The following is a 24,954-nucleotide window of genomic DNA, read 5'->3' as shown; positions in this document are numbered from 1 at the left end:
CTTTTCCGATTGCTAAAAATCGCACCACCAAACAAATTAATTGAAGTTTTGTACAAAATGCATTAAATTCAAACTAAGCTTTCTTGTTGTTGGATCCATGTTTTCTACCCATAAAATTTTATCTTCTTCTCTTATTATTATTATTATTATTATTATGTTATAGAAAGAGATTTATACATCTTTTTTCCACACGTGCTTTAACATTTATAGATAAGAGTTTGCCAATATAAATTCTACAGATCCTTTTTTATTTATTGTGCTTAATTACATGTTTTAATCATAATTATAATTCCCAATAATTAGTTCTTTTGTAGCTTTACTTTTCCTTCTACACAGTAATTTTAATGGACTTGTCGGATTTTTTGTTCCCATCATTAGAAGAAAAATGGCTTTAATAAGCCGACATTTTGATTATAACGCAAATGCAATTATACATGCCTAATTGTTAAGATAAGCACAAATGTCACATCTTAACCACTTTGATTTGATACAATCACATGACTTCTGTTTCTAATTAACTCTTCTAACCTTTATCATTATTAATTGCCTCTAAATCAACCTTTTAATTAATAATATAAATACTAAAAAATATTCTGGCCATCTTTTACCCCTTAATGTCTTAATCGCAGTGCACTTTTTTTCTTTCTTTCTTTCTTTTTTTTTTTTTGGTTGAATTGCTTTGTTCTTTTTTGATTGCAGTCATTTCCACTACTGGATTAACTTTGAGTAGGGCAGACAGACAGAGAGCGTATAAAATGGAATATCCCATGTAAAAGAAATTTAGAAGATTAGGTTTGTTTGAACTTTGAGGAAGAAGAAGAAATGAAAATGGACAAGTAACAATTAACATTGAAAAGACATGGAAGAATAAAGAAACAGAAAAAACAGATTCATACCAACTGTAATTTACTCTTATTATTACATTTTGAATCTAACCATTAAAAGATTGAACCAAAAAATGTCATAACATCTTTCTTTTCTTGGACCATACTATTCTACATGTGAGCTTTGTCTTTACATATATATTTCAATCCCATATCTTACTTTATCACTTTGTTCTATATATTATAATAATAGAAACCTCTTCTTCTTCTTCTTCTTGTTCTGATTGAGTGAAATGGAAATTAAAAACCATAGATATGATTAAATTTGTAATTTTATATAGTAATAGTAGAAACCTAGTTAGGCTAATTCTGAAAAGATGGGACTCTATGTATACATTAGCCATGTTCTTCTTCACTGCTAAACTTAGGCTAAACCACTAGGAAAAATGGTACAGTGCTATTGCTACTGTACAAAAGTAAATAACAGGTAACAGACAATTCTGGAGACATGCCATATAGTTGGAATACATGTTTCAAATGGTTTCTAACTCGTCGGTGAATGGTTCATATTTTTTCTTATTCTTTTCAAAATTTTATGGTTGAAATAATATTGTAAATTATATAATAAAGAAATTTTTTTTTTTTAGTATACCGAGTTACTAAAAAATTTAATAATTGAAAGAGTTCGAGAATTTCAGAAGATTAATCAAATCATGATTTAATATTTTTTTATTCACGTACTATTATAGTGGTGATATTTAAATAAAATCTTGTGATTTCAAATTTTAAAATTTTAATTTTATAATTAAAATTCATTTGAAAAAAATACAAATGACTTTGGTGGAAGAACATATATGCATTGATGCACCGGCCAAAAGCCTAGGCGCGGTCCGTTAACATGCAGCGCTGGCTGAGTGTCCCATCCGTACAATTTTTTTTGGGTCTTAGCTAGCTAGTTACAAGGCTAAGCCAAGCCACTGATGCTAACAAATATCGTTATTTATTTATTATTTTCAGAAAAAGGGAAAAACAATTTGATATTTGTACATTATTCAATACGTAGTTACATACTGTATTGAAGAGAGAAGAGTTAGTAGCCAATTGCGTCTCCAATCTGAACCAACCACTTAGTGGGCCACCACTTCAGCCCGAGGTGAGTCATTGTTGGGCTCTTCACGATTTTTTAGACTTATTAGTGGGCCCCCACCACATGGCCTTGTTACTGATTTTCTCTACTCTTACTTCAACGGACAAACAAACAAAAGAAAATTCTCTTTACCTTTCCTTTTCGGCCTATTAATTTAATATTTCATCCGCTTTAAATAATAATAATACACAATTTTAATTTTTTTTTTACTGTTAAAAATGGGAGATTCAAACCCGGATCTATTTAAAACATAAAAAATAAAACATTAAAAAGCTAACACATGAAATATATAAATACATATAATTATATTATGAATATTTAACGTCTATAATGAAAGTAAAATTAAAAAAAAATAAAAATTTTTGGTTAAGTGAAAAACGATTTTAATCCCGTGAGAATGAGATTCACAGATTCGATCTCCAGGAAAATGGATTTTCCTAGGAGGAAAAAATTTTTTACGTTAAGTTCGATGAATCTCCTGTAGAGAGTTGCAACAATTAATAATTGAATCACATTCATATGTACTGAAAGGGGCAGAAACCGCAACATAAAGCCACTTTTTCAGGAAAAATGCCTCAACTGTTTCAATAGAATCCCCACTCATTGCGCTTCAGTAAATTTCAAAACGATCATTATTCTAATAAACACTATTCAATTTTAGTTTCATTTCACTTGAAGAAATTTAATAAATTTGTACAAGTCTGCAATATTAGATGACTGATAAACAAACTCATATATAAAAATAAATAAAAATCATTATTAAAATCAAATATTTTTTAATTAATATCATAAGCAGGAAAGCCGTGAAGTGAAAGATCCAAATCCAAACATGGAAATGCATGCCCAGATAATTAAATTATATTAATATAGCATTTAACAGCAAGAACCCATTTATTTTTAAATAAGAAAAAATCTGATAAAGAATTAAACAGTTGAGATTGCACGAAGTTGAGAAGATCCCATGGATATGGGAACAAGAGTTCTCTGACAAAACATTCTGTTAACTTAGAAATAATCCGTTGGGCAAGGGGTTAACAGTTTAACTGTTAAAAACTGTCAATGGCAAGAACCCTAAAATAAAGTGAGAATGTACTATAATTAATATTAGTTCTTCTCCCACAGGTTATACATTGGTAACAAACCCCACAACACTGTAAGGAAAAATTACAAACTTGAAGATTTACATGGCGTCTAAACCCATAAATAGTGTTCTTGGGTTTCTACTTTTCTCTCTTGGGTCACAGTAAAAGAAAAAAAAACCCAGAGAAAGAATTATATATGAAAGAGAAAGAGAAAGAGAAAGAGAAAGAAAATTAAAACAGAGAAGCAGTGAGCAGCTTCATCTCTACAGTCATTAATTTTCTCCAGACAGATCCCCGCATATAATAAAACTGATTAACCTGAAGAATGTATTTAGCTCTAGCTTCTTTTTTCTTTTCATTTTTTTTTTTTTGTCTTCATCTGAGCATGGATGTTAGAGACAGAAAAACTTGTTCTTGACAAGGAATGGTAAGACCCATATCGTGATCAAACCCAAACTCCTCTTCTGCTTCATGAAGCAAGGTTTGAAACTCAGGTCTTGTCAAGAAAGAAATGGGCACAATATATCTGCTTCTATTTTCACCAACATATACAACAAAGTGTCCCTTTGGCACATCTAAAGGAAGCCCTTCTTGGTCGTGATACCCTTGTTTCTTCCCTAAGCTCGAGCATCTCTTCAGGATCTGCTTAATAACTGTTGTCTGAGACAATTTGTTCGACGATTTCCTAATAGCCATATCTCTTTTTTCTTCTCCTTTTTTTTTTCTAGTAAGAAGAGAATAAAAAAAGAAAACTTTTGGTATCGAGTTGATGAGAGAAATGAGAAAAGAGTGTTGTTATAGTTGGTGTGAAAAGGCAGAAGGGAGATTATAGGGTATTTATGGGGGGAGAGAGGAGTGTGCTAGAGAGAGAAAGCAAGGGCATGTGGGGGCAAAGGACAGACCATAGATGTTTTTGGGGTTTCGTGAGAGGGTTAAGGACATGCTTGGTGCCAAACCCATTGGGTTTAGACCTTCATGTTGCCCTTCCTAAGGACACCATGGTCCCTCAAGAAAATTTCTCTCTCTCTTTCTCTCTCTCTTAAATTTTTCTTTCTAATATTATATTTTGATTTTTCAACTTTCAAGTAAATTTTTTGTCTCTAATGTACTTCAAGTTGATAAGAAGTATCCTCCCAATTTCCTTCTGCATTATTTTCCTTAAAAATCTTTTCGGGAAGTTATTTCTTGCCTCAGCTAAAAATGGAAATGGTTAAACATTCCTGCCATTGTTGTGTACCTCAGCTGCTCTCTGTGTTTTAACTTTTCACATGACCCTTTAATTTCCATCAGGTCTCACTTTCTTCATGCTAGCTTCGTTTAATTCTTCCATTTTGAAATTTTTTTTCTCCCTTCTTCGAGTTTCCAAGATACAGATTTTGCTTTGTCTCCTCTTTAGGGATGGCTTGACACATTCTTCTATTTTCTTGTTTCTGCTTCGAGACTCCCAACGGCACTAGTAATTTTCAGTGCTATTCTTTTCACCAATAACTCCACCAGAAGATATGTTAATTATACATAAATTTAATTAATTATAATTAACAAACGATTCCATATTATAGTCTATCCATGAGTGTATGTATAACCAGATAATAAATCCAAATTCTAGAAATTTCGTTTCACCTTAATTATTGAGCTTGTGATGACAGATAAAGAGAGCAATAAATAATAAATTCATTACACTTACATTTGGAGGGTTAATATATATATATATATATATATATATATATATATATGACTACACCAATTTATTTGTTTTCAGAGAAATGTTTTGATTGCTACGTCTCATTTAGGTGAATTCATTGCATCGATCATTGATAAGGGCAAGTGGCCAACTCTTTTGCCTTGTTTGAATCACCTCAAAACTAGTTGAGCCGTTTCATATAATTACATTCAACTACATAACTATAAATATGTAACTTTTCTTTTACTATGTTGCAATAAAATTAATTAACTTTGGCATATAATATTAATTGCCTCAATTGATTATAATCAAAAGTATATATTTTGGTCATAGTCCCTGAGATTAGGGTAGGATTTGATATAAAAATCTTGATATTACATGTATTAGTGGCTAGGATTTAACCAAAAAGAAGAAAGAAGAAAGAAGAAAGGAGAAAAAGGATGATAAGAAATTAATTAGCTTATACGGATTTAGCAAGAAAATGGACAAGAGACTTTTTCTAGGAGATCTCTTGCTATGAACACATTAATTGTTCCTCAGCTATAAAAGGACTTAAGGGCATGTGGTCCTCCAACTATTTCTGGCTAGGCCAGCACAACCACATAGTCATAATCACAAATAAATAAATATATATATAGAGAGAGAAAATAAATAAATAAATAAATGAGAACCGCTGATATTTTTATAGCCGAGCTATTGGTTCAGAAATCAGAAATATATATATATATATATAGGTTAGTCTCCTCCCCATGCATGTTCTAAAATTGAAATGCTTGTCTTTAATTCTACCAAATTAGTGCTTAATACGGCAACGTCCGGTCTGTCCCCTTCTCCTTCCTTCTTCGTGATTAATTATAACTCGTACAATGACAGTACGTTAACTCTCATGGCAATAAGTGTAGTCTAGCTGTTCTGTGATTTGTGATTGAGATTGGGGTTTAGTAAATGGTTAAAACAGGGGATTAGAAGGTGGGTTCCACTATAGTCACCGAAAGGCAGCAGCTGTGACTCTATTCATATACATATATATCTAAATCACAGCTAAATTAAGCAATGCATGCAAATTTCTAGGGTAGAAAATGACTCCCAATTCTTCAGCTAAGCACATGAAGACCATGTTATCTATAATATAATATTCCAAGGACTTTAGTATTTCCATGTTCATAGCCATAATGGTATTTAAGGTTTCGATTCTTTAATCTTACAATAAAATTCACCTGAAAATACTATTCGCTCGCAAATTGAACGAAATATTTGATTTCTATAAGGAATTTGATATATTCAAATTCTAAGTTTAACCCAACTGTGGCTACATGCATGGCATTACTTAACTCTCTTAAAATTCAACTATTACTACACAGTTTGGATCACCTTTTTTGAGCATCTCCAATTTACACTTTTCTTTCAAACCATTATTGATGGTGTATAGAAGGGAAGTTTTTCAATTTGGTATACTAATTAGAACCACATTTCTAATATGTATAACTAAAAACAGAAAACCCAGAAAGGCATGAGCTGAACTGAAAAGGATTCTTCAAGGAAATTGAATAGACAACTATAAAACATGTTTAGTACTAAGAGAAGGGTTGACACAGACTACACAAATGAACATACATATCATATAAAGTGTAATCAACAAAAGAAACCTTAACTAACATACTATGAAATCGAACAATACTTATCAGTATGGCCCTAGACGACCCAGCTAATGAAGTTCATTGCTAGAATTCTCTAGCCACACATTTTGTTTCAAATTTAAGACCATGCACTTTAAACCTAATTTCTGATTTTTTTTTTTTTCCTTTTTGTTTTATAAAAATCAATGAGAAAATTAAAGCCGCTCGGCCATGGCCCCCGGACAGCTAAGCCGGGGCCGGAGGAAGGTTCCGAAAATTAGAGGACTTACGGATGTACCTCACAGGCATTTTAAGAAAATATGTACACGAAAGTGTTTTGTTGTTAACATATCCAAAAAGAGGACAGTTTTGTCTATTTTCATGTCAAAATTGATTTGATGTAAACATAATCATAATAATAATAATAATAATAATAATAATAATAATAATAAAGATTACTAAAGGAGGGGTCCAGGCCAGCTGTGTTGGATTTGATTGATTTTGTTATATGACTTATGGGTCAGAAGAACTGAAATTGGGCGCGTTTATGGACTTTATTTAGACTTTGGAGAGCCGTGATTGAAGTGAAGAAATTACCAATATATTAATATTTATAGCTTGTAAATGTACGTTAAATTTGCTTTTTTTTTTTTTTTTTACCTGTTTCTGTGCTCAAATTGAATAATATTCTGACCCTATAGATATGAATAATATTCGGGTAATTGTGCAAATTGATTTCTTTAGATGTTTCAACTACTCCTATAATATAAATAGATATGTGGAACCGACTAGCTAGGGAAGAAACAAGTGGCACCAACCAACTACAGAATTTGCAACTCGTTTTTCTTATTTTCTTTCTTTGGTGTTCATAATAAAAAAACAGAGCTCACATCATTGTTGACTTATCCAATAATAGTTGATATGGCCTATGGATCTTAGCTGATAACTTTGACATGGCAATCGACTTTTGGAACTTGAACTGAACGTAGCAGTGGCAATAGCAGAAGAAGGAAAAGTAGTAGTACCCGGCAAGAAGCAATCCACCATATTGCAATGTTTCTGAAACCTACAAGTCAAAGCCCCTTACCTTTTAAAACTCAACCCGAATTGGCATCTGTAAGATAATTCTAACTCGGTAGTGTATATTTAAGCCCAATCCGCAAGTAAAAGAAACAGCCATAAACTGTCACTCTGTTTTTCAGATCACATATTCAACCTTATCCATCTTCCAGATTCATGGTGGTGATTGGTGAATAATCATCTATTTATTCTGCCTCTGTGGGGTTCCTTAATTTTTTGATTAAAAACGCACAATAGCTTGGGCACATTTGCGGGCCAGGCCCAGGCAACTACATTTAAGGTTAAGCAAAAATAATATACAAAGGTTCCTGTTGAAACCACTCTATTTAGCGCCACAAATCCTAAATGCTTTGAGCGCACACAAGCAATTGTCTTTAAAACGAATAACAAGTTATCAATATTTTACATCCATACAAGGCACAGCACAACCTTGGTTTTGAAAAACAAAAAAGAATGATACCTTACTGCCAAGAGTCAATGAGAAAAACTCCATCAATTTGCTGGCTGCAACAACTAATTCAGATGGTATGTTACTGAATACTTCTCCTCTTGTTTGAACTAATTCACATGAAATTTGCATCATAAATCACATATCTAAGCGGATAAAATGGTTGACTGCTGTGATGCCTCTTCTACCTGCAAGCTTTCATAATATTTCACAAGGACTTCCCAACCGCCAGGACACATGAATCCATCAGGAGGATGATCACCATTTCTTGCATAAGTTCGCATCTGCAAGAAAACCATGAGCAAATCAAGTTAGGAGAAGGGAAGTTTATACATGATGAATGTCATATTACAAAATCAGATATGAAAACTTCGACATTCACAATCTCAATCATCATAAATTAGGAGAGTAAATAAGAGGGAACATCAATATTTCGACACTGTCCCTACGAAATCATGTGAGTAATAAAAAAGGTGAAAATGTCATTGCCTTAATGACTACTGTCAGATCCATGGACCTTAACTCATACCTTAGTTCCAGAGATGAAGAGGAAATCCTGAGCGCGAGATGGATCAAAAAATGCCATCTTCTTTGCTGCAGTGTCATATGCTGCCACCTGCACAAGACAGCAAAGAAAATTTACTCCATGATTTATTTGCAGGGTAAACTGTTAGAGTGAAGATGCAGCAAGAAAAAGACAGTAAACTTAATAGGAAAAGAAAACTGAGATTAACACTAAAAGGAGAATTGCATAAACACTATATTTAAAACATCAAAAGCCAGAGCAAAGATGTAAGGACTACCTAACTGAGGTGAATGTGAACAAACATATCAAAGCAGAAGAAGAATTGTAAGGATGGGGCATATCGAATACCAGCCCTAGCATTCAGCCTCATCTTGTAGGAGCATCTACTCGCTTCACATTGTTTAGGAAACTTTTCCATCATCTCAAAATGTTTGAATTCTAACCCTCTTCCACCTAGTCCAAATTATCAAATATAGAATTTTTTAACCAAGCTTGACAATAGTTTTCTGTATGGGGTCTGCAATATTCTGTTCATTCTTTCAATACTGATACAAGCAACAAACATGGGCACTTAAACAAATTCCCACTCTTATTGGTCTTGAGAGGAGTTATTGCCTTATACGTACCTATATATCACGTAAGGACCAACAACTATTCAAGGGCAAGGCTATTCGTTGCTAAGGAATATACATCCAGAAACACCATTTATCTTGTTTAAAAACAAATGTTAACCGTCTCTAGAATGGTAATTTCAAAAATTCTGGAATTGCTAAAGTCACAACTGACTATGAAAATACAACGATGTTTGCTGGTGTTTGTACCAGGTTGTATAAGATGTAGAGTAGCTAATGCACTATAATAAGATAACTTGTTAGTGCTAATTTGAAATTGCCAACCTTTGTAAAATAATTAAAGTGTAAAAAAGAGAACAGGAGAGGAAAAGAGTTTCAACAGTTGAGCAAGAAACTAATAATACCTACCCTAAACGGCAAAATATTTAACTTCTCCAACCCAGGAGCCATGCTCAGAACCTTCTTTCCATGATCAGGATCATATAAATCTCTCTTCTCTGTTGGGTGACCCATACCAGCAGGATCACGACCTACAATATAAAAATTAGCACCTGCATTTATCCGTCCCTTGGCATGCCACTGTACTTCAGTTGGACCAGCATAATGCATAGGTGAAGGGAATATAGCGACAATGGTAGTATTAGGGTCAAGAACACCATCTTCGAGCACCTGCTTGAAAGCAAATCTGTAAGCACTCGTTCTGTGCAAAATAGACTAATTTAAAGGAAGAAAATTAAAAGGATACCATATATATTGACAACACAGTCCATCAGCCCTTTGTTACCAAAAGATAGATAGAAGAAATTGAAGAAATAACCTTGCTATGCTGTTCCATCCGAACATCCAAAGGCACATCATCAGCCTTTGTGAAACCTCCCAAAGGATGAAGAAGTAAAATTGGATTCTTGTAACCCATTTCCAAAAGTCTCCTTCGTGTATCATTCATCAATAAGGCATGCCCATTATGTACAGGGTTCCTCAATTGAAAAGCAAAAACTGCATCAGCTTGACGCCTATCAAATTCCTGCCGAAGTTGTTTGGGAGAGAGCCTATAATGATCAAGCCCATCATTATATTTGATAGGCTTTAATACTTCCAAATCTCCACCTATGAGCCAATTACCAGCTGGTGTGATGTACTCCTCAACATACGGCAATCCTGGTGCAGTTGTACCCCACGTTCTTGCTATTCTTTCCTCTTTGTTATGCTTGTATATCTCAATGCTGCAACAAAAGAAATTTAAGTCATGTACTTTGGCTGAAAAAGAGATTCATGTATTTCGTTGACAAGGTACATAAACTAGTATTCCGGTTATAGTTTTAGAAAAGTAACAATAATGAAAACTATACAAGGAAATGCAACTAATTCCGTGAAACAAAATCATTATGTAGTTATGTGGAGGCCAATATCTAGAAAATAACATGAATGGTTTCTGCTAGGATCCATCAATTCTCAAGTAATGTCATGCTAACCAGAGTCAGTTTCCCCACAGTGTGACAGGCTGGCAACCTCTTCTAAAACTTTGGTCCCATTAAAAATCCGTGTTATCAAAAGAGCTGAAACCAATTTTGTATTTCAATAAACTTTTGTAAAAACGCATCCTCCTTTGTTAAATCTCAAGTAACTAGGATATTTGCAGCATGTGCTTTTTCAAAACCTAAGAAGAGGAAGTGGTTAGCTATCCAGAGTTCGATATACATAAAATATGTATCGAACTGCCAAGTAACTTATGCCTAAACCAACTAACACAGTATTCTTAATGAAGCGAATTCCAGTTGCATAGAAGTTCCGTTTCGTATTGGGGAAATTAGTGTCGTTATTCCCAAATGCAGCCAAAATCACAAATTTGCATTTGACTTGTGCATAGACATGTTTTTAAGTAATACAAACAGATAAGATTGCTAAATGACCCTTCCACATGCGATGAGGCAATTATAAAATTGCAAGTTGATATGAATTGCTTATATTCTATTGCATACTTTAAAATAAAATAACAGAGCTCCCATATAAAAATAGAAGACAGAGATCAAGTGATTATCAACCTTCTCAGAATGCCAATTAGACCTCCATCAGGAGCAACCAATCCAACATTTTTCGACGACCCAATGCTCTCCTTTGTCTCATCATCAATCGCCAAAACAATTGGAAGCGACATGTTAACCACAGTCCCATCCGCCAGTCTCAAAGAATTAAAATGCAGACTCTGCAGGTACTCATTTTCTCTCATAAACCCTGTCAAAGGACTAGCCCATCCCTCGCTAATTACATGCACCCACTCCACATCAACCTTATTCAGCTTCACCTTAGGCATTGACTCGGCCTCTAAAACTTTCGCTCCTCTCTGGCTCTCTGGCACCACCAGATCCACCAGGACCCCACCATCAGGATCGATAAGCGAGCTCTTAACTGAAACAGGGTTAGAAGAATTTAGCATTTTGGGTTTGTTATATACGAAATGAATCAATGGGTTAGTGTGGTAAATGGGTTTGGGTTTAATTCTGGTGGAGTAACTAGTGAATTTGGTTTTGCTATTGGTGTGGAGATTGAAGGTACTGTGGAGAGTGATGTGTAGTCTGATTGTTAAAGACATGATGATGGTCCTGTGCTAAAATCTCTGGAGCGGCTTGTGCTGTTGCGAGTGATATGAAGAGATCCGTTTAAACTGGGAAAGTCTAAGATTGGGCAAATGTAATACATTTTGGTAAGCGTTGAAGGAAGAGCAGAGAGATCCACACGTTTGCTTTACCCTTTCCAGCTTGTGGACGGAAGTTGGCTGCCAGTCTGCATTTTTGCTGGGGACCAAATTCTTGAGAAGAAATGGGCCAAATCGAACTGAAAGCTATTTTTGCCCAGCGGTTCAGGCTTGACCTTTTCGCTCTTGCTTGAACACAGTGCACGTCGTATCGTTTGGGACTTCAGAGTTTAAACGGCATGTAGCTTTGAGGCTTTGTTTGGTGGAAATTTTGCACTTATTTGAGTTATGATTCTAATTGTATATTGTAATATGCTTTTTTTTTTCCAATTAATTGAAATTTTATGTATTTATCATATATCTAGTTTTGTAGCATTCACAATTGTAAAATACTCACTTATAGTGAAATTAGAGACCCTTGAATTTAAATCCAAGGGTTCTACTATCAAAACAAATAATTGAATATGAAATTCTATAATTTATAAAATCCAAATTTCATGAACTTTGTGAATTTTATATATCCCACCTTCCATCAATTAAAACAATCATGAAAAATGATGTATTCCAAAATATTTTAAAAAATATGAAAATATAGTAATTTATTTATTTATTTTTAAATCCATTTGTGTTTTTAAATATCATTTTTATTTAGATTACCATTACATACTACATAGTAAAAGTACCATCTCATTGATTTTTCAAACTGATGAAAACTCTTTCTATGGAGATAATTTAAATTCAAAATCTTCAATTAAACCACGTATGATTGATTTAATTTTATATTTATCGTGCTATAATACATAATATCATCACTAGTTCATTACTTATATTTCTTTTTTTTTTTTTTTTACTTTAATGAGAGGTATGCATTTAGGATGCTTAATAATTCTTTTTTTACTTCAATGAGAGTTATGCATATAAGATGCTTAATAATCCGAATTTAAATATTTGATTGTGTTAAATTTTTTGTGAACATTAATAATATTATTAAAAAAAATTTTTTACTGATAAAAAAAACATTACATTCTAAACTTTATATTCCAAAATTATATTCAAAATAAAATTTTGGTTTGAAATAGAATATTCCAATTTCCAAATGAAATTACACATGCTCTCGCGAATCAAGTACTTTTACACTCGTACCGACTCGCTGACTCTCAGCCTCTGTAAGGACATCAATACACCCGCCGATTTCTGACAACGTCTTTCTTCCCAACCCGCTTTGTCCAATCAACCAGGGGCATAGATGTCCAAAAAATTTATGGCATGCCCTAATTCGTTGTCTCGAAACGCAATATCTAAACGCAATATAAGCAGACACGTAATTCTGTAATCCGTTTCCTTTTCCTTCCCTTTTTCTGTTTTTGTGCTTTTTCTGGTTAAGGCAGGATTTGTATGCTGTCGATTTATTTGGCGAGATAGATAGATCCGCGAAGCTGCGAGCTCGAGTGACTGGCAATGGGTGTTCCGGCTTTCTATCGGTGGTTAGCCGAGAAGTATCCGTTAGTTGTGGTGGATGTAATCGAGGAAGAATCAGTGGTTATCGATGGAGTTAACATACCAGTGGATACGAGTAGACCTAATCCTAACAGCATCGAATATGATAATTTATATCTCGACATGAACGGGATTATTCACCCTTGCTTCCACCCCGAAGACAGAGTATGATTTATTTTGATTTTTTTGTGTTAGCTTGTTCTGCTATTAATTTTGTCAATTTCAGTAGTTTCTACGTTGAATAATTGTCTCGCAAATAGTAAATTGAACATGTGTTATTTGTTTAGCTCTCTAGTTTGCTGGATTTTGCTAGAGAGACTGCCGTTCAATTGCCTGTTCATGCTAGGATATTTTTAAAGGATGCAACAGTTTGGCATGGTTTCTGATATAGATCACAATCTCTGCGATTGTGCATTTTTTATTTTGTTTCTGTGATAATGATGCTTTAGGTAATCTGCTTTAACTGACGCGGTTTATCCTTTGCAGCCTTCCCCTACATCTTTTGACGAGGTATTCCAGTGCATGTTTGACTACATCGATAGACTGTTTGTTATGGTGAGACCTAGAAAGTTGCTATACATGGCAATTGGTAAGTATTTGTTTTTCCGATAATTATTTCATGCTGAAAGCATGTGTAAATGCCTAAATTGCCTTTCATATCTTGTTATGATTGTATGTGATACTAATCATCTGAAAATATCTGGTAGATGGTGTTGCTCCTCGTGCTAAAATGAATCAGCAACGATCTAGGCGTTTTAGAGCAGCTAAAGATGCAGCAGATGCGGTATGTGCATTTGTGAATAATAAGTTGGTACTCTATGTGTAGGCACGGGCAGGGTCAATTCTTAATTTGTTAGTCAATCAATACCTGAGATTGTGTTTTGTAAAATTACTCGTTGGTTTCCTGTTTTATGCTCATCAATATTCAAAACGCAGTGATGTATGTGCCAACTCTAGCTTCTTACTGCCTGTAATTTTTTATAGAGATGTAAAACAAATTCGAGAAGGAAACATAAAAAATTTAATGGAATATTTGCAATTTGTTATGTTATTCCTCTTTTGAATAAAAGGTAGATTTTAAGGTTAGCTTGTGATCAAATGGGAAAAACATCAAGCTTCCTGTTATAATGCATTGTCTTTGTTAGTTAGTTGCTTCACATTTACTGCATTGGTCTTTTAAAGCCCGGATACTTTATGGTCGAGTTCATTCTGTGGAGAGATGTTCTGTTTCGCCATCAACAAAATTTATAAATCTATGGTAGTCGAAAAGAAAAAAAAAAAGTAACTAGTTGTTTTTCATATATTTTGCTAATGACATTATATATCTTAGGTCACCTCTTCAGGATGCTTTAAATTCCAGATCTTGTTATTGTCTCATTTCTAATGATTCTAAAGAAGAAGGAAAAAAAAAAGCTTTATGATTGGAGATAAAATTGCATTATGGTTACTGATTTATAAAGATTCCATTTGTAGGCAGCTGAAGAAGAGAGGCTAAGACAAGAGTTTGAGAGCGAGGGTAGAAAGCTACCACCTAAGGAGGAATCACAAACTTTTGATTCCAATGTTATCACTCCTGGAACTGAGTTTATGGCTGTTCTTTCAATTGCTCTGCAGTACTACATTCATCTTAGGCTAAATTATGATCCTGGATGGAAAAAAATAAAGGTATTGCTAATTTCATGGTCCTTATTAGTTTTTCCTTTGATGATGGTTGTTTTTTCCTGCGATTATACTGGTTGACAATTGAAAAAAGTGTTTTGAGCCATTGCTGCATCTGTATTTTGTGAAGGTTATCCTTTCTGATGCAAATGTTCCTGGCGAAGGGGAACACAAGATTATGTCTTATATCCGTCTCCAGAGAAATCTTCCTGGTTACAATCCAAATACACGCCATTGCCTGTATGGTCTGGTATAACTCTTCCTTCATCTTCACTCTACTTAGTTTTGCATTTGCTTTTTCCTGGCACTAACCATCTGAGCTTTTGGTTTGTTCTGTTTATGGATGCCCTTGATAGGACGCAGATCTGATTATGTTAGCCTTAGCTACCCACGAGGTTCATTTTTCAATTCTTCGAGAGGTTTGCCATTCTAAAAGTCATTTAACTTTCAACAAATTATGCCTTTTCTTTTGTTTTTATCATTATAGTTATTACTACTAATTATTATAAAGTAACAGAGAACGGAATGCATCTTACTTCAATTGATTGAAATAGTTTACTTTTGCATGGTCATGTTTGAAATGAAATAGATGGCATGAGTCCCTTTGTTGATACTGGTTCTGGCACCTGCAGAATGTTCAAAATTTTCTCTGAAACATTTTTGTTTTATTTTCATGGTGTTTTTCAGGTTGTTTTCACACCTGGACAACAGGACAAATGCTTCCTGTGTGGTCAGATGGGTCATTTGGCTGCAGGCTGTGAAGGAAAGGCTAAGAGGAAGGCAGGGGAATTTGATGAGAAAGGTGGAGAGGCTGTTGCAGTAAAAAAGCCATACCAGGTGGGTTATGTTCTAAATCGATATGGGAGTCATTCATGTAGATATCTTGCACAGATGCAATGACTGCATATTTAATCATTTGATCCATTTGGTTCTTTTTCTCTTGATGCAGTTTCTCAATATTTGGACTCTTAGAGAGTATCTGGAATTTGAAATGAGAATTCCTAACCCTCCATTTGATATCGATTTTGAACGGGTTGTGGATGATTTTATATTCATGTGTTTCTTTGTTGGCAATGATTTTTTGCCACATATGCCCACTTTGGAGATTCGCGAGGTTTGTAAATATTTCACTTTTTTTTTTGAATAATAAAATAGAAATGTGAGAATGTTATTACACTGATTGAATATACTGAAGGAGAATTGTGAAGAACCTTTAGAGAGTTAAATGTTTTAATATAATCTTTTTGGTATTTTGCAAAGTGATATTCAACAGTTCCAATGAGGCCTTTAGATTTTTAAGGTGTAAAGATGAATATTAGAAGTTACGCAGAATTTTGCTAGTGTTCTAAACGCATGTCGACTACATTATTTGTTTATACTTGATGTGAATTTGAATTTTGTATCCTTGTTGTTTCGGGCTATATAGGAAATGAAATGTACATCTGAAGAAAGAATAATATTGGATTCTGGCATTAAACTTTGATAGTTTTGCACATGAAAACCTATGCTTTTGATAGGATTTGATTGTGGGTCGTTGAACTCAACTGGAGACTTTGTTCTGTGAACAAGTGGGATTAATTGAGAATAGTGAAAGTCGATGTTGGTGAAGTACTGATGTGGTCATATTATCTTATGTCCTACTAATGCAATCGAATTTAGGACATTTAACCTAATGTTCAATTATGTATTCTAAGCTGGGCACTATATGATTTTGCCATGCTGCACTCTAATTATTTGAGTTGCTGCTTGGTAGGCAATTGCCTTAAGTAAATTTATTAGACTATAGCTTGTTTTTTTGTCATATGGAAATAACACGTAGGTTGATGTGACCTTTTTTTCTGTGCTCAATTTCTTTTCCAGGGTGCAATCAACTTGCTAATTGCAGTATACAAGAAGGAGTTTAGTACAATGGGTGGGTATCTGACAGATGCAAGCAAGGTATGTATGTCTTTATATTTTTTACTAGCTGCTTATAGTGGTTTTGCTGCTAAACTGTTATGGATTTTTGGAAGACCGTTGAAATGATTTTTTAATTTTCTGTTCTTTTTCTCAGCCAAATTTGAGCAATGTCGAGCATTTTATTCAAGCAGTGGGATCCTATGAAGATAAAATATTCCAGAAAAGAGCACGCTTGCACCAGGTTAAAGTTTTTTCTTGTCTTTCACAAGTTGAATCTTCACTTCACACCACTAGTAGGATTCTATAAACTACATGAATACTTCTATTTATGGGATGTTTGATCAAGATATTCCAAGTTTTTCAGTACTCTCTTTTGGTGCCAATTGTTCATTGTTCATAATATATATTTCTAGATGCAGCAAGTCTATAGTGCACGATAAATTTTTCTGATATAATAAATGGACTGCTCTGCGTTGCTGGAGATGCAATGAATTAAAAAGATGTTCACATGTGAAGTAGTTGTGCTCTTGGCAGTTCTTTGTATAAGTGATCTATTTGAACAAGGAGAGGGAGACAGATAAAAGAAATAAACAACACTTAATATGCTATATGCCATTTGATTTCTATTCCTGGGGGGATGATATCTGGGAACATATATCCAAACTCTTTTGCTAAACTTTGTCTATCAGTGGTAGGATGCTGCTGCATTTTTGGGAGAATATTAGTACTTTTCAAGGTTTGGAGAACAGTAGTTGACCAATCTGCACCAACACACACACACCACACACAAAATGGACAGCTCAGACTGCATGAAGCATGATAAATATATTCAGATTCTGAGTGTATCCATGCATTTGTCTAGGCAAAAGAAACAGGGGGGAAGCCATAGTGTTTTCTTTATGTGCTAAAAATATTTATTTTAAGCAGGAAGGTTTAATCTTTGAAATCAACACCCTTGAACTAAAATAATTTTCTGGAATAGACCTGTGCTTGACATTTTTGTGTAGGTTGTCATTATTTATTATTTTAGTCTGTTTGTACATTGCAGCGGCAGTCAGAAAGAATCAAGCGGGAAAAGGCACAGGCCAGAAGGGGAGATGATGCAGAGCCTCAATTTAAACCTGAGTCCTTGGTTCCTGTTGCTCGATTTCATGGTTCTCGTCTTGCTTCAGCTCCTTCACCTTCACCCTTTCAGCACAGCCTGGAGAGCTCATCTGATGGCAAAGGATCTTTTGTTTGGGCCAAAAAAGTTGCACGTACATCTTCATCAGCTAGTGTTGGTGCTGCCATTGTTGAAGCAGAGAATAGTCTGGAAATAGAAGTATGTTTTCCTGCTTCAGGAGAGGCACTTTAATTTAATTCTGACTCCTCCAGCGAATACTAAGGACTCATATTCTATGGGCTAGCCTCTGATTTGGTATGAGCCTTGCTGGCGAGGAGTTAAGAGTTCATTTTTCAAACTGTTTACTGTTTTATACGTGCAAACTGGCCAAGTTTTGCTTTCTACCATGATCATTTATCAAGTTGATGCTATTTTCCCCTTGTTTCCAGGCACATGAAAACAAAGAAGAATTGAAAACGAAGCTTAAGGAGAGACTTCGTGAGAAGTCTGATGTTTTTAACTCAAAAAATCCAGAAGAAGACAAGGTTCAGATTCGCTATTAAGTGTGTTATTTATGTTCCGCATGAAATCCATAACTTGTGCTTCCCTGTAATTGAAATTTTCAGTGCGAGATAAGCATTAGTCAGGAGAAAACTCAGTTTCAAAATTTTATACACTTGGTCCTTTTCTTCTATATCAATCTTTTCTCATTTCTATGAAATATGAAATTCAATATGTGCTTATATTGTGATGGATTAAATGACCTGCAATGCTTGCTTTTGTTTTCTTGGTTCTTTTGCTGTGTGTTGGTGTATGGATTTCTGATATCAGTGATTTTTACGATTAGCAGTTGGTATCATGTTTTATACTATTTGTTATATGCATTATATGAGATTGAAAATCAGATAGGAATGGGTAATATTGTGGCTGTGCTTTAATAATTTCATGGCACCTGTTATGGCACCTTTCAAATGTTCAAGTGAACGAGTGTCAGTCTGTCAAGTGCTATTATCTACTCCCTTTTGGGCTGTGTTCAGTATCTGGGATGCTTATGCTCTTGTTTTTTTATCAGGTTAAATTAGGAGAACCAGGATGGAAGGAAAGGTATTATGAAGAAAAGTTTTATGTTAAAACCTTGGAGGAGCTTGAAGACATAAGAAGGGATGTTGTAAGTCAAATCATCTCTTCTATTTTTGGTTTTGGATGTATTTAATGTCCTCAAAGTATTTAATATTGTTTGGTCATCCATTATCTAGGCCTTGAGGTACACTGAAGGGCTATGTTGGGTCATGCACTATTACTATGAAGGAGTTTGTTCCTGGCAGTGGTGAGTTTTAGACTTTCTTGGCTTCTCTACAGTTGAGACCTCCCTTTTCTTCTGTTCTTGTGATGCTGTTGCTACTTCCTTTTTGCAAATTGATGATGAACCAAGATTAAAAGTAAATTTTAGAATTATGAAGACTGTTTTGCTGAAAGTTATGGCCGTAGGAAATGTGATATGGTGCTTTTATTTCCATCTTGAACACTTGAAGGATGATACAAAATTTTTACTGTTTCCCACGAATTCTTTTATTTACATTATAGTCACAAGATTACTGCATACTTCACCCTTCCATACTATCAAACAGATGAAAAGGCCTCCAACTCATGTGAAGTTGTATTTTGTGGTGTTATAGATAATGTATATGCGTGTGGATCATTATTTATTCTTTGTTTCAGGTTTTATCCCTATCATTATGCACCCTTTGCTTCTGATCTCAAAAATCTAGATCAGATGAATATTGAGTTTGAACTAGGTTCTCCATTCAAACCATTCAATCAGCTTTTGGGAGTTTTTCCTGCTGCAAGGTACCATAGCTATTTCCTTCCCTTGTATGTGATTGTCCCATCAAGGCAGAAACTAATTTTTTTTTTTTTCCTTTAATTTGCAGTTCCCATGCTCTTCCTGTGAATTATAGAAAATTGATGACTGATCCCAATTCACCCATTATTGATTTTTACCCCACTGGTATGCTTTTTTTCTAGACAAGAATGCTTGATACATCATTATGTCTGTTGTATAATAAGTTACTGTCTTGGACTTTATTATCTCAGATTTTGAAGTGGACATGAATGGGAAGCGGTATGCTTGGCAGGTGAGTTTATTTTATAGTCTGATTGCATTTATCCTTGTAGATAAGCTATTGTGTCGGAGGTGATTTCTTATTCAAGTGGGTTTTGTTGGCACTCTCTATTCTAATTTTTTTTTTCCTCCTTAGGGTATTGCAAAGCTGCCCTTCATTGATGAAGCTCGCCTACTTGCAGAGGTTAAAAAGATTGAGCATACATTAACGGTATGGTTCTTGAATCAAGTCATCCTGTGACCTTTGTTCTCATCCATTCTTCATTTCTTCTTACGATGCTCTCTCTCTGGGTATGAGGGAGCATTGTCGTGGGTCTGTCCTGATGTGATCTGAATGTGACAATGTCTGTAGGAGGAGGAAGCAAGGAGAAACAGTGTGATGTTTGACATGCTTTTTGTGTTATCATCCCATTCTCTTGCTGAGAGTATTTATTTACTTGATAATCACTGTAAACAATTGACGGACAAAGAACGAGTTGAAGTCAAAGAACGTATTAATCCTGAATTGAGGTTTGTATTTGCAACTGTTAATTCTGTTCAATGTGAGCTTTGAAATTTACGAGATTCTAGGCTTCAAATAGTTCCATCTTCAGCAGATAACTTTTAGTTGGTTGCTTATAATCTTTCGTGAAATCAACGTACTTAATTATATCCCTTGTATTCGAATTCAATCATTGTTAAATACTCTCTAATGGACTAGTATTTCCATTAGATAACTTTTTAGTGTTAATTTTTTGAATAAGGCCAATCAAAAGATTTTTGCTTGAGATGCCTGAAGTTGTTTCATGCTCCTGAGTCCTGATGTTCACGTGAAAATTCCGTGCCTTGTTAATGTTGAGATACTATTTTATACTTGTATAATGTGAGGTAATACTTGTGGCTTTGGTTTCTGTTGTGTCATAGATTGTGCAGGCAGACAGGCATGACAGACAAATTCATAACGTAATCGAGCGTTTTAATTTTGTCTGTCACATTACTGTTCTCGCTGAAATCTTCAATATTGGACTAATGTGGACTATTTCCGCTCAAAGTTTATTTGGACTATTTTCTGATTTTATTTAGGGCTACATGCAGTGATGGGATGAATGGTTATATATCCCCTTGCTCTGGAGATACTCAACCTCCTATATTCAGGTCTCCAGTTGTAGGCATGGAAGACATTTTGGACAATGAAGTCATGTAAGCTCCAAAACATTGATTTTGTTTATCTATTATATATCATAGATTTATTCATATAAGTTAAATTTGTATTGCATATTTGATCTACTATGATTTGTGGAGCTCTTGGAAGTGATCAATCAAGTACCTAAGATGTTTTTTTTTATTAATTTTTAAATTATTTTATTCTTTTCTCTTCAGATGTGCTGTATACAGACTTCCTGATCCACATAAACACATAACTCGACCACCAGCGGGGGTTATATTCCCTAAGAAGGTATGTATTAGTAGTGAGGCCAAATCCTAACGAGTCTGCGCTTGGATTTGCATTATCTGGTTTTCAACTTGTTTCCTGTGCATGCAAAGTGGTACATTTTTACCATTTTTTGTTGCATCTTAAACATAAATTGGAAAGCTCAAGTCTTCAAGATTCATATGTTTAACTGATTGGGCTTATTGAGTTTGATCGTTACTGTATTGCATTCAGATAGCTTTGCAGATCTGACATAGTTTACTGTATTAAAGCAAACGTTATTACTTTTCCTTTAGATGGTAAATTCGGGGGATCTGAAACCAGATCCAGTTTTGTGGCATGAAGATTCTGGAAGGAGGCCTTGGGAAAGCCAAAGGTATATTAACTTCGATCTCTACTGGAAGAAAAGGCCAATTCATAATTGTTTACTCTATTTTCCTCTTATATGTTTGCTTGTTTTGTGCTACACGTTGAGTATGTTATGTGATTGATTTTGAGAATTTGGCTTATGTGCCTCTTATTTTCAGGCATAACCCCCCTGGAACTATATCTGGACGTCAGCTTGGTGAGGTATCTCATCGTCTTGTTATGAATAGTTTACAATTGAAGGTAGATCACAATGGGTATGCCAATCATTTGCATATCCAAACATCACCTTATGCCGCAGCTCCCCATGTCCCACCGCACTCTTCCTATTTAAATGGGTTGCATGATCCAGGAAGACAGAGAATTGCACAACCTAGAACAGATTATTCTAATTCTGGTCACCATAGATCTTCAAATCCCTCTCACTATAACCAAGGCTATGATCGACCTTATGCATCATCAACTGCCATCCCACATCATAATGGGTCTCGTAATCGATATGAAAGAGAGAACCGATCAAATGGTCAGCATTCAAGGCATCAGGCGTACCATACCCCAGAGTTTGATCAGAATGGTGGACCACAGTACCTGCCTGGTTCCATCCCACAGGCATCATCTGGGCCCCCCACCTATGGTTATCAAGGTGGTTATGATGGTTACCAGAAACATCAATCACCTGGAGCCGGTACTCATCAACATTGGAGTGGTGGGTTCCCTCCACTGTCCAACCAGAATGTCCCCGTAGGGTACGATCACCATCAACAAAGAGGTAATAGATATTCTGCGTTGGACTCGAGAGGAAAGACAGCCCCACCACATGGTGCCGGTGGGCTGAACAGGGGGCCTAGGCCATCTCATGATGGAGCAAATAGGAGGCCGATGTACCCACCCCCAGGTGGAGCTAGTAGGTTTTACCAACAACCAACTAGCAATAAGAATGGATGGCCTGGTCATACGCCACCAGGTGGACCAAATAAGAGGCCGCCGCCACCACCTCCTGGGTATGGTTACTGATAGGATTATTTCTCACCAAACGAATCCACCTTCAATTCTGTACAATAGCATGTTTAGTGTTTGATTGTGGCAATTAGGTTTTAGGCATTCTAATTTCCTGTAATTTTCATTTTTGCCCTTAAATGCGTTGTATTCTTGTTGTGAGTGGCACTGGCCAAATTGTCGTAATAAACCGTGAATTGCTTATTCATTCTTATTAAAACATACCTCTCTATAGGAGCAGTGACACTAGTAGGATAAAGTATTAAAGACGTTCCTTTGTTGGGCCACTTTCCTGCAATCATATATTTATTTGGATGTCTGCTTTTTCTGCTGGTTTTATGTGAAAGTAAACATTGATCATATATATTCAATTCTTCAAAAATAAATCTGTAACTTGAACAAATAATATTCGATTGAACGCATTAATGTTCTTTATTCTTTTTCTTGAAAATTGTTAAAGTAAAAAGTTTTAACTTAATATTTAAAAAAAAAAAAAAGAGTATGCATCAAATGTCAGTATAAAGTAAATTGTGAGGTTTAAAAATGAAAAAGAATGAGAATCAATTAAGGCCCCCTACACTTTCCAAAAATAGTACTAGGCATTTTCTGTCAATATGTGGTGCACTGTTAATCTCTTATTATTCTGTAATTAAATTTTGCAGTAGTGGTTCATGTAACAACGGTCAACAAAAAATAGAGCAAAGCCTGGCGATAAAGCATAATTCAAAATAAGGCATAAGTACTTTTTAAATACCTGGAATAGAACTAGCCTTAGCAAAAACTCTAACTGGAACTCCCATTAAACCCCAATCCCATAGGCATAGGATACTTGCTTTCATTGCTGCAGATAGCAGATATACCTTTTTGTTTTGCCTAGGATAGGTGGGAGGTGGTGACACACAACGACCAATCCTGAAAGACCACTCTTTCGTCTAAGGATGCCTAACCGCAGCATCGTAAAGTCGGAGGTGTGCGAAGGTAGGCTCAAGCTAAGATTCTGCCTGAAGGGGCCTATGTTGTAAAGGTGGCAGACGAGAGTTCTTTTTCCACCATAGCTGCGTAAGACTTAGAAGAAGAAGGATCTGGTGGTCGGGATGAAGATCCTCCATTAAAGAAGGATTTGGCAGCAGTCAAAGTGGCCGGATCGGCCATGGTTGGCCGGCAAGTTTAACATACGAGTGACAGCACCTTCCGTGTAAAACAAAACGGCCAAAAAAAAAAAAAAAAAAAAAGAAACGAGCTTCCGCGAGTGCATGCGCTGTCAGGATCTCACTCTCATGTGAAATTTCTTCGAATTAGAAACGAGCTTTTAATGAAGATTCTGATCTTGGTTGGTAAAGGCTGTCTGTACCTGTACTATTTTTCTATTTGCTTTATTTAGCAAAGTCCCGCAATTAAATAATAATTAAAAAATAAATTGGAAAAAGACATAATTTTTAAGGATTTAGGTTGGATTTAATCAACCAAACGTGTGCAAGCAGCGCAGTCACACTCTCCCAGCTTAGATTGGTCGGCTGGTGGGATTTCTTTCTACATACACGCACATTTTTACATGAATTTTTCCATATCTCATTTTTCAAAAACTTATTTTATATTATTATATATATTTATACGCTTAAATTATGCATTTAATTTTCAAGAATATCTTGTGAAACGTGGATATTTTATTTTAGTTTAGATTTTGTTTCATATAATTTATGAATGAATAAAACTACAAAGCATAAAGCATGGATGATGAGATTCAATTAATTTGATCACTAGTTATGTGCATGAATATAGTTTTCAATTATTTATTATATATGAATAAAATTATAAATTTCAAAAATATCATTTAATTAGTTTTTTCATTTTCAATAACACTATAAAAAATTAAAAGTCTTGAATTCAAATTTTTACGACAAAAAATGTGAAGAAAATAAAAAAAAAAAAAGCTTCCCCTGTTGTGTATTTGTATTAGGAAGATAAATAACAGTTACTAATTTCAACAATGGAGGAAACAATTCCTGACTTTGGGTGGTCAATTCTTGGAATGTTGGTTCAATTTATTCAATTGGGTCCTCTTCTGTTCATATTATATTATTGTATAAATTAATTAAATTACACGTGTGAATGATTAGGTACCTAGTCCATTTTCCGACTTGACAGCATAAATTTTTATTTAACCAAATTAAAGTACTACTAAACAAATAAAAAATGCCAAAGGTGACATGGAAAAGAAAAAAAAAAAAAAAACA

The 24,954-nt window shown here is 34.8% G+C and overlaps 3 protein-coding genes across 4 annotated transcripts; 1 reads left to right on the top strand and 2 right to left on the bottom strand.

The window, feature by feature from the left end:
- Positions 1–3,043: 3,043 nt before the first annotated feature.
- On the bottom strand, positions 3,044–3,986 carry LOC105635363 (auxin-responsive protein SAUR50). The gene has a single exon (XM_012218434.4). It carries the CDS (start codon positions 3,747–3,749, stop codon positions 3,429–3,431), a length of 321 nt encoding a protein of 106 aa, XP_012073824.1. The 5' UTR covers positions 3,750–3,986; the 3' UTR covers positions 3,044–3,428.
- Positions 3,987–7,725: 3,739 nt separating this feature from the next.
- LOC105635362 (Pseudouridine synthase/archaeosine transglycosylase-like family protein) lies at positions 7,726–11,830 on the bottom strand. Its single transcript, XM_012218433.4, has 5 exons — positions 11,019–11,830; positions 9,794–10,199; positions 9,385–9,645; positions 8,408–8,494; positions 7,726–8,162 (listed from the first exon to the last, which is right to left on the bottom strand). Exons 1-5 carry the CDS (start codon positions 11,564–11,566, stop codon positions 8,025–8,027), a joined length of 1,440 nt encoding a protein of 479 aa, XP_012073823.1. The 5' UTR covers positions 11,567–11,830; the 3' UTR covers positions 7,726–8,024.
- A 994-nt stretch (positions 11,831–12,824) lies between these two features.
- On the top strand, positions 12,825–23,046 carry XRN3 (5'-3' exoribonuclease 3). Of its 2 annotated transcripts, none has more exons than XM_012218432.4 (23): positions 12,825–13,330; positions 13,652–13,754; positions 13,873–13,949; positions 14,639–14,830; positions 14,955–15,074; positions 15,181–15,243; positions 15,512–15,661; positions 15,774–15,938; positions 16,685–16,762; positions 16,878–16,964; positions 17,772–18,044; positions 18,275–18,370; positions 18,898–18,993; positions 19,082–19,152; positions 19,545–19,673; positions 19,757–19,833; positions 19,920–19,960; positions 20,084–20,158; positions 20,300–20,457; positions 21,022–21,126; positions 21,307–21,382; positions 21,655–21,734; positions 21,886–23,046. In XM_012218432.4, the coding sequence occupies exons 1-23, from the start codon at positions 13,127–13,129 to the stop codon at positions 22,736–22,738; spliced, it is 3,369 nt and encodes a 1,122-aa protein (XP_012073822.1). In that variant the 5' UTR covers positions 12,825–13,126; the 3' UTR covers positions 22,739–23,046. The 2 variants fall into 2 exon arrangements, with proteins under 2 accessions (XP_012073822.1, XP_012073821.1); XM_012218431.4 differs by having other exon boundaries at positions 21,010–21,126.
- Positions 23,047–24,954: the final 1,908 nt, after the last annotated feature.

This window comes from Jatropha curcas, chromosome 9 (assembly GCF_041381405.1).
Source record: "Jatropha curcas cultivar XTBG-Jc1 chromosome 9, XTBG_Jcur_1.0, whole genome shotgun sequence".
Lineage (NCBI taxonomy): Eukaryota > Viridiplantae > Streptophyta > Magnoliopsida > Malpighiales > Euphorbiaceae > Jatropha > Jatropha curcas.
The sequence above is the reverse complement of the archived record's forward strand: the minus strand, read 5'-3'. Positions and strand labels throughout refer to the sequence as shown.